The sequence below is a fragment of the Crocodylus porosus genome, unplaced genomic scaffold (genome assembly GCF_001723895.1).
Source record: "Crocodylus porosus isolate Cpor-Errol unplaced genomic scaffold, CroPor_comp1, whole genome shotgun sequence".
In the NCBI taxonomy this organism is placed as follows: domain Eukaryota; kingdom Metazoa; phylum Chordata; order Crocodylia; family Crocodylidae; genus Crocodylus; species Crocodylus porosus.
This window is the reverse complement of record NW_017728886.1, coordinates 104,645,059-104,654,670: the sequence shown is the minus strand read 5'-3', so window position 1 is coordinate 104,654,670 and position 9,612 is coordinate 104,645,059. Positions and strand designations below refer to the sequence as shown.

Genomic DNA, 9,612 nt, shown 5'->3' with positions numbered 1-9,612 from the left:
ACATTGGCCTTCTTCCAGTCTTCGGGCACTACACCAGAGCGCCAGGAGTTTTCAAAGATCCATGCCAGGGGCTGGGCTATGACACTCGCCAGCTCCTTGAGTACCCTGAATTAGGCTTCCTTTTGAGTGAAGGTCCAAATACAAGAGACTGAAGACCAGAAAAAGATTGGGAAGGGAAGTTACCTCTATCTTTCAAGTCGATGGCCTCATGGAGGGACAGGTACAAGAGCAGGAGCCAAATGGAAAGAATTGAAAGTTGAGCTGGAAAAATGGTTCTCAACCTGGTTCTATTCAAGGGACCCTTCACTAGACTGGAGGCACTCCTCAGAAAATGCCAGCTCTTAGTTTTCACTCATTTTTTGACTACAGAAAAATAATAGAACAACTTTTCTGTTGCAAAGAACTCAGAAAGACCACAACAGATCAAGATGCTCTTAACAGTATAGATTCCTATTTGAAATCTCTGGCCAGGTCCAAACAAGCAGTAGCATGCCCCTGGCCATGTGCTTTGCAGTGGGACACATTGTACCTCTGATCCAGGTGCTGTGGGAGGTGGGAGGAGATGATGATGGGGTGCTGTCTGCTCCCCCATCTCTGCATTTGTCCTGCACTCGCCACTTTGGCATGGGTTGAGCTATGCTTTTTGGGGGGATTTTTTTCTTGCTACTGGGAAATCCTGGTAGCAAATTTTGTCTCGGCACTGCAAATCAGAAGCACCACTCACTGATTAATGTGCAACTTGTGCCGTTGTTGGCTCTGCAAAGAGGTTTGCAGTGCCACAAACCACGTGTACCTGCATGTCTGGTTCCAGCCTCTAGGTTTATCTTGTGAAACATGTTTGACACCTAACAGCACTAATATTGTTTGGCACCTTGAAGCACCCCTGAGAGGAACTCAAGGCACTGCAGGGTACCACCATATCCTGATTGAGAATCGGCAGAATGGCAAGGGACTTGGAGACAAGAGCAGAGACAAGACGTGGAGGGGCAGGTTTACAAAGGTTTTGGGTGTTTTTGAATTAAATAGCCCAGGGAAGAGTACTAGAACCACACCATCACCTGTGGTGTGATTTCTCCTATCTCCAACAATGCTTCAGCCAACTTAAATGTATTACCAGATCCACATCTTACAAGGCACAGAAATTATTTGACTCTTCCTCTCTGCCACTACGCAAGAAATACCCCTTTGTGTCAGAGCACATAGAACAAAGATTAAGTAAAAGCCTGCTCTCCAAAGCAGAGAATAATGTTAAATTTCTACCCTTATCACCTAGACTGCAAAGGAAGTTTGATAAATGGAATGGTACCAAATGCACCAAGTCCTAAATGAAAGATGATCTAACAATACAGGGCCTGTGGGCATGTCTAAAAACCAATATAACAGGGAATCCTAAATTAGCTTTAAGCGAACTAGCTCAGCAAGTAATTTAGCTACAGATGCACCAAACTCAGGGGGGCTAATTTATAGTGCCAAGAACAAAATTAGCTCAGATTGTGCTGTGCTCCAAGGACTATGCTGCTTGTGGTACCTGAGCTAGCTCAGGCATCTCTGTGCTGCACTGCAGACATAACATACAAAAGCACAGGACTACAACTTAACATTATTCTGAGTAATCACAATACAAGAGAAGAGATCCATGGCACTGCCCCAAATCACAGGTCTTATTTTTGGTAATCCGCAAGAGGCTGGCCGCATCTTTCCAGGAACCAGAACACTAACAATCAGTTACAGATCCTTAGGCAAACTAAAGACAAAATATTGGAGTAATGAATTTCTATTCATCCAGAGACAAATGTTTAAAGGAATTTAGGTGTCCAATGATGCAGGCAAGCCCCTTGTGGAGGTGGCTTGAGAAAAATCTCACTGGGCACCTCTCACAAGCTCTGCAGATAACAGTGCACCCGCTTTGGCAATGCTGTCTTCCAGCCCCAGAGTATATCCTCTTGGTCTTGCTAACCTATCACATATATGAGGGATTAGCCATGTAGCTAAGTCCTCTAGGCTAGGGATAGAAGTAACACATAAACCAGATTAAGTGATCAGAAATTGGTTTAAACCTGTAATAGAACAGAAGCTCAGTGCACATAAACCAGTTTCAAAATGGCTGAAACTAGTTTAAGATACACCTGGTTGAATGTAGTATCAGACTTAACTGATTTGGGTCAAACCGGTTTATGAAACTTATATCCCAAACTCCTTCCTGGTTCAAGTTAACTCACAGTCCCCCAGCACCCCAGCATGCTTTCCAACCCTAGGCTGGGCTGTGCTGTCTGCTCCAGAGAGCAGGGCTGGCCCTGGCCCTGCCCGTCTGCTCCCTAGCTGAAGCAGTGAGGGCTGACTGACGGGGGGTGGGGGGGCAAGCCCAACTGGGGTCTGGGGCCAGGGAGGAGGGTTAAATACCCCTTCCCTCATTCAAACTTACTGCTGGCTGTAACTGCAGACTACAGATCCCAGAGGCACCAGGAAGCAGGAACAGAAAGTGATGAGCAACCCTGCAGAGTCCTGATGCTTTAATTCTGGACTGCAAATCCCAGAGACTTCATGAGCAGCAGGAAGAGGAAATGAACACACAGCCAGAGAACCATGCTCTAGTGCCCCCTGGCTTCTGGCCTGAGCCACTGCAGGTATGTGCTGCATTTCCTGAATCAAAGGTAAATGCCTGTTCACTTCTGTTTCAGTTTAATCTGTGCATCTTGGACTAACATGCAAAGACTGAACTGATTTATCCTTGGCCTTTTTGACTGTCTATACTTAGCCCTAGAGTCCTACCTCTTCTGGGATTAATAGTGTCCTTAGAGACTAGAAAACAGCATCAACAACTGGCAAACAACATCTGACAAGGAGGCTGATCCTTCTCTAGAGGTTTTCAGATCCCCTTGTCCCAACCTCCACAAAGCCATCTTTCGTCCCCAGGATTTCCTCACTGCCTGCTTTGTACGACCTGTTCCAAATTCCTCCCTATTTATCATGCCTTTTCCAAGTGTATGGGGGAGGAGAGAGGAAGAAGAGTTAATAGGACATCCCAGATGTTTATTAGTTCCACATAAAGCATCAGTTAACTGCTTCATGGTTGATGTGGGATTATACATCTCAGAAACAAAGAAATGTCCATATATGCTGGAGAGTAAAACATTTTAGAGAGTGCAAACCTTAAGTATCACAACAGACAAGGCAAAGTGTCACTTTACAGACTAACTATTGCACCATTAGAGGACTTCATAGTCTTTAGTTAGAGGATTTCTATTGTGATTAATTTAGGCTACGAAAATAATTGGAGAGTGTAACAGGAGTGCCGCTTTCTGAGCCCCGCTGGGCAAGCGGCTCTGGTCTCCTGTGGTGGGACGACTGCCCGCCCAATCTCGCCTGCCATGTCTTGATCTTGTTCATAATTGATGAATGATTCAAAGTAGCAGGAAGCTGCCCAATCTTGTGCACCCCGGTGACAGGGGGCGCCATCTGCGGCTCCTTTCCTGCCCCTACACCGCAGCCCAAGCCTTGCAGATGGTGCTGGTATGCCCTCGCTAGGGCCATAGTATCAGGTCCCAGCCCTTTGCTCACCTTCAGGGCTCCTCAACGCCCCTTCTCACTCTCGGGGCCCCTCACTGCCCACTCGCTCTGCTCCTCACTGCTCCTCACCACCAGGGCTCTTCGCCGCCTCCTAATTCAGGGGCTCCTCGCCCCCCCCCGTCAGGGCTCTTCGCTGCCTCCTAACTCCGGGTTTCCTCGCATCCCCTAGTCCGGGCTCACCACCGCCCCCTAACTCAGGGGCTGGGCCAACATGCCCCCCACACAAAGCTGTGCCCTCTTTGGCACCATTCGCTGTGCCCTCTGGGCACCAGGAACCCCCAGATTACTGGGGAGCTCCTGTGAGGCCTCCTCGCACCCCTACAGCCTCACCCGGTCCTCTGGTATAACCATAAGCAAGCCAATGAATCAGCCCGCCGGCTACAGCATAACCCAAAAAGCCTACCGGCTTATAACCCGAGCTCATAAATCCCACTCCACTCCACGTGAGCTCTACCTGACCTCCGTCAGAGTTCCCTTGCCCCTGCATCATTGCAGCCCGTCTGGGTGGTCAGGCTCCGGCCATGGCCTCCGGCTGCTCAGCTCGCCCACAGAGCTCCTGCTCCTGTGGCTGCCGGAGGGGAACTGAACTCCTGGCCTTCTGCCTGGGCTTAAGAAGGGCTAAGCTCCGCCCCTTCCTGGCTCCAGGCTTCCCCGGTCGCCCTAGCAACCCACACCTGCACAGTCTTAGAGACTGGCAGTTGTGCTTCCCCTTTTCCACCGCTAGGGGCCTCTCCTGAGCTTTTTCTCCTCTCAGTCGCAGGACACCTGAGAGCCCTGCGACAGAGAGTAATACAAGTATTAAATGAAAACTAAAAAAAATAAACCAGCCAACAAATTACTGTACATTCCGCAGCCAGCCTTCGAGTTGCACTGTGATATATTTCTAACCCTACTGTAAATAAAAAACATGCAGGCAACTGCATGCAAAAATTTTAAAACACAGTTTTAGCACACACAGTTTAGATTCCCGAGACTCAAAAGTCAGACAATATCAGGTTTATGTGCAAACTTAATTCTTCCCCCACTTCTGTAGTGAGTTATGACAGTCTTTTTTTCATAATTCCATACTATCTTTTACAGAAGACTCTTTCCTCTTTCAGAGCACAGGTTAAGTGCTCAAAGTATCTAACAAAAACTTATGATAACAATAAAACTGGTATTTCCTAAGTTTTATCTACCTGGGTTTGCAACATAATTCGTATTTTGTTCATTAAAGGTGTGCATAGGTGTACATGTGAGGGGCAGGGGTTTAGTTCATACATCAACTGATATGTAAACCCTGGAGTTATAAGGTTCTGAGGTTAGTCGCTGTACTCTCTCCTTTCTCCCAACATGGAATATTTAAGAAAAAGGAGAAAACTAGACATGTTGAGCTGTCCTGTTTGTCTCCCCCCATTCCCTACCTTCCCTCCTCATATTACCTCAGGGTTGTCCAAGTGCTAGTCCGCAGGCCAGACCTGGCTAGAAAGAGATAACATACATGCCCTCTGGGGTTCCCACTCAGCTGCTGCTGCCTCCATTGCTCCAGCTGCTGTGACAGTGGCAGCTGCAGTCTCTGAGGCAGAATAGCATAGTGGGAGACCCAGTGAGCTTGCTGCCCATATAACAGAGCCAGCAAGAGGTACACATGGCAGCGATGGCAAGGAGAAACTGCCCGTGCGGTGGTGGTAGTGGGGATAAAACGTTGCTCATGTGACAGGAGTCCTGGGAAGCCTCCGCAGCCCAATGGCATGGAGCCTCATGGCGAGACCTCCAAAGTATACAGCCTGGTGACTCCAAAGCTGGACAGGCCTCATTACCTTGCAGAACTTTTAGTATAAGTATCCAATGCCAGATACCTTTTAAGTCTTCACATACATGTAGATTTTAAGGCCAGGAGACTATTAGGACCATTGAGTATAATCTTCTGCATATCGCAGACCATGCAATTTTTTTCAATTATAAGTCCATGAATTGAACAAACAACTCATTGATGAGCCAGAATATATTCTAGTTCATCTACATGTAAATGAACATACAGATATTCAGTACTGAATTCAAAATTTCTAGTGAAAAAATTCCTCTTTGGTAAGCTGGTCTAGTCGTTAAGTTATATTTATAGTTAAATAAAGAAAAAAAAACCATGCCTTGCTCCATTATAAATTTCCTGACTACAACTTTATATCATGCCTTTGTCTGTATCAGATCAGCATGAGGCCCCTTCTACACATTACAGTTATTGCACAATTAACCGAGACCAGCTACACATACAAAGTACTTACCAGGCCATAAAAAGCTCCAACCAGCTATAAAATTAGACCTCAAAAATGTGTACTAGCTTTATAGCTGGTTGCTATACAGCTTTAATTTTCCCCTGCAACTGGGAACTCCATCAGCTGATCAGGCTCTCAGCCCCAGGGGTACACCATGCACAGTCAAGACACCCCCATGCAGTCAAGGCTGGGAGTCCCACAGCAGAGGGGACTCAGCCCTGACAGTGCCCAGCAGCTGCAGGACTCTGGGGCCAGGCAGTGCCCCACAGTCGCTGGGACCCAGATTCCTCCAGGAATGGACGCTCCCAGTGGAGGACCTCCACAGCTGGGAGATGAGCAGCCCCAGAAATATGAGGTACCCCATGGTTGGGAGACTGCAGTAGCTACAGTCTTACAGCCCCAGCCCTGCGGGTACATGAGACACCCTGTCACTAGATCGCAACAGCTGCAGTCTCCCAACTGCAGGGGTGTATGGAGCACCCCTGCAGCTGGGAGCCCCCTCAACTAAGGGGGCCTCCCAGCCATGGCAGCTTGCTTCATGCCGGTGCAGGGGGACCCCATGCTTTCCCTGCACCAGCAATAAGACACGATGGCATCTAATGCACAATTCCACGATCATGCTTCTTGCCATGCATATGTGGCATGACAGGAGACACAATTGTGGGAATTGTGCATTAGATCCCATCACACCTTTACCTGCACATGTACAGGGGCTCTACGATTTCTTGTCCCTGTTTAAAAAACATGATCAAGTCACCTCTTACCCTTCTCTTTACTGAGTTATGTAGGCTGAACACCTTTAGTCTCACTCTGTAAGGCAGTTTCCCAGCTTCAAATTACTTTTAGCTCTTTTTTGAAACCACTCCAAATTTTTAACATCCTTATCTTGGTGCCTGTTTGAGTATGTTATTTTATTTTCCTCCTGAGAGAATACACCAAAGACCGTACTTTGGGCACTTTAATTTTTTAAGTCATTTTAACACTCTTATTGCCACAAATCAATGAGAAAGTCACATACATCTGTGTTTTCTGTGGGAAAAGCAACGAGGGTAGAGGACACATTTGTTAAGTAAATCTGCTCCAAGAAAACCTAGATTGGAGGGAATCTAGTTCTATGCCCCAACTTGATTATTGCACATCCAAAGCCACCTTTTTTGGTTCTTATATTTCCAAAATGTATAATCCAAATATTTTAGAAAGTAAAGCAAAAGTATGGTAGTCCATACCTGTCTGGGGTCTAACTGTTGTTAGCGATTCCAGATAATCTTTCATTTCTTTATGCTTGAAGTCAACAGAGATTTCAAAAGGTGTTTTATGTAATACATTTAGATGGTCAGGATTGGCTCCTTTTTCCATGAGCTGTTGTGCTAAGCTCACCTTTCCACTCATGGCTGCCAGCATTAGAGGACTCCAACCCATGGTTTTCACAGTGTAATTACAATCAGCTCCCCAATCTAACAGAAGATGCACCACTGCCTCATGTCCATGTTGGGCAGCTGCCATTAGCGGTGTTATATCCGGTAGCTCCTCTTTGTTGGTGTTAACCAAGCTGGTATTAAAATGGTCATAATTATCAACCAAAGCTCCAGATTCCAGTAACAATTTCACCATACTGACATGACCACCTCTAGAAGCCATTGTAAGAATGCTGGCTCCCAGCTTATTCTGTGCGTTGAGATCAGCACCATTCTCCAACAAAATGTGAGCCACAGTTAGATGTCCAAACCTTGAAAAGAAGAGGGATATTTAGCTCTATTCTAACAAACGCTTTCTATAAATAGCAGCAGTCTTCCTCTTATGCCACAATTTCATACCATAGCCATACCCACAGAAAGCATACCATTAAGACCCAAGACTATCACTTCCTGTCCTCACCCCAATTTTTTGACAACAGGAAAGACCCTACAAAGGTATAAATATGTATGCAAATTCAAGAGGGTATTTAACTATTAAAAAAATCAAGCAGGCAAATCATTCCTCCTCAATCAAGTGCTCAGTTCTGCATGGAAACCCTTCAGCTCCAGTCTCACAAACACACAGACACTTAATTTAAGACCTCCAAGGAAATTACATGCAGGAAGACAAGCATACATCTATTTGTAAGAGAGACGATCAGTGCTATATAAAAACCCTATAAAATGTAATAAATTAAATCCAAATGTGGTTTTTGAATCATGTAAACTACATGTGTAAACCAATACTAATAATATAAACGATTTTTAAAATCCATTTTGTTCAGTAAGTCTTTTAGAAAAATTAGGCAATGTGCACAGAAATCAGGAAGGATATTTCCACTGACTCTGTGCACTGCACGGTACAGATTTCTTAACTAAAGCAAATCAAAATAGACTTTCAGGCGTATTTTATAATCACAGGGAGGGAGGCCTGCAGAAGAACTGGTTTTCACTTAAAAACTCAAAAAGCAGTGATTCACCAGTTCTGCTTGGGATTAGGAAGAATGCCTGTGATCCTGAGCATATGTTATTGACAGTATGTTATACAAGCAGGACATTGGTTGCCGTGGATCCCCATTTTACCTGTGGCAGGTTAGTGTTAGGTCTGTGTCGTGTCAGGGTTGATGGCAGTGTCATTGTTGACAAGAATGCTAACAACATACTGGGCTGCATTAGTAGGAGCACTGCCAGCAGATTGAGGGAAGCAATTATTCCCTTCTCTTCTGCACTGGTAAAGCCACATCTGGAGTACTATGTCCAGTTTTGGGGCCCCCCTCTACAAAAAGGATGTGGACAAGTTAGAGAGAGTCCAGCAGAGGGCAACAAAAATGGTCAGGGGCCTGGGGCACATGACTTATGAGGAGAGGCTGAGGGACCTGGTCTTATTTAGTCTGGACAAGAGAAGACTGAGAGGGGGATTTAACAGCAGCCTTCAGCTACCTGAAGGGGGGGTTAAAAAGAGGATGGAGCTAAACAGTTCTCAGCAGTGGTAGATGACAGAACAAGGAACAACGGTGTGAAGTTGCAACAAGGAAGTTTAGGTTGGATATTAGGAAGAACTTCCCCACTAGGAGGGTGGTGAAGCATTGGACCAGGTTGCCCAGAGCAGTGGTGGAAGCTCCATCCTTGGCTGCAAGCTGCAGATGGTCCTGCTTTGGACTACCTGGCCTCACAAGGTCCCTCCCAACCCCAACCCTCTATGACAGTGGTTCCCTATTTGCAGTACAGGTACCACCAGTGGTAGGCAAATGACCTGTAAGTGGTGTGTGTCAAGAGATTTATTATAATGACTTTGGGTGACAAAAACGTGCTGGTGGTACCTAAGGTTCCATCGTTTCAAATTGGTGATGCCCCACCTGTCAGAGTTTGGGAAGTATTGCTGTAGGAGGCTATGGATTTGCCTAGGCTGTTTCGGCTAGAGCAGCCGGCCGGGCAGGGGAAGCAGCAGAGATCTGAAAACCCAGCTGCCAGGGGAGGAGCCGAAGACAACGTGGCACCTCGGGGACCCGCCCGGGGCAGGAGCGGAGCAGCCGGGCCGGGCCGGTGAAGGGAGGGCGCCCAGCGCGGGCTGCGAGGGGCGGGAAGTACGGCCTGGAAAGGCGGCCCCTGGCCATGGCGGGAGGCGGCGGGGCCCGGCTGCCCTGGGACGGGGCCGTACCTGGCCGCCTGCATGAGCGGGCTCCAGCCGTAGTGGTTGCGGCTCTGCACCGAGGCGCCCTTGCGCAGCAGGACCCGCACCAGCTGCTCGTGGCCGCCGCCCGCTGCCAACTGCAGCCCCGTGTTGCCCGCCTCGTCCGTGCTGTCCACGGGCACCGGGGGCCCAGTCGCCTCGCCGCCGC

The 9,612-nt window shown here is 47.4% G+C and overlaps 1 protein-coding gene across 1 annotated transcript in view; it reads right to left on the bottom strand.

Annotated features, from left to right (window-relative positions):
* Nucleotides 1-9,612, bottom strand: part of ANKS6 (ankyrin repeat and sterile alpha motif domain containing 6) — a 72,716-nt gene that overhangs the window by 62,108 nt on the left and 996 nt on the right. Inside the window, exons 2-3 of the mRNA XM_019536821.1 lie at nucleotides 9,432-9,612; nucleotides 7,046-7,545 (exon numbers count right to left, since the gene is read on the bottom strand). Of these exons, the coding sequence (XP_019392366.1) occupies nucleotides 7,046-7,545; nucleotides 9,432-9,612 (681 nt within the window). The remainder of the gene's footprint in view (nucleotides 1-7,045; nucleotides 7,546-9,431) is intronic.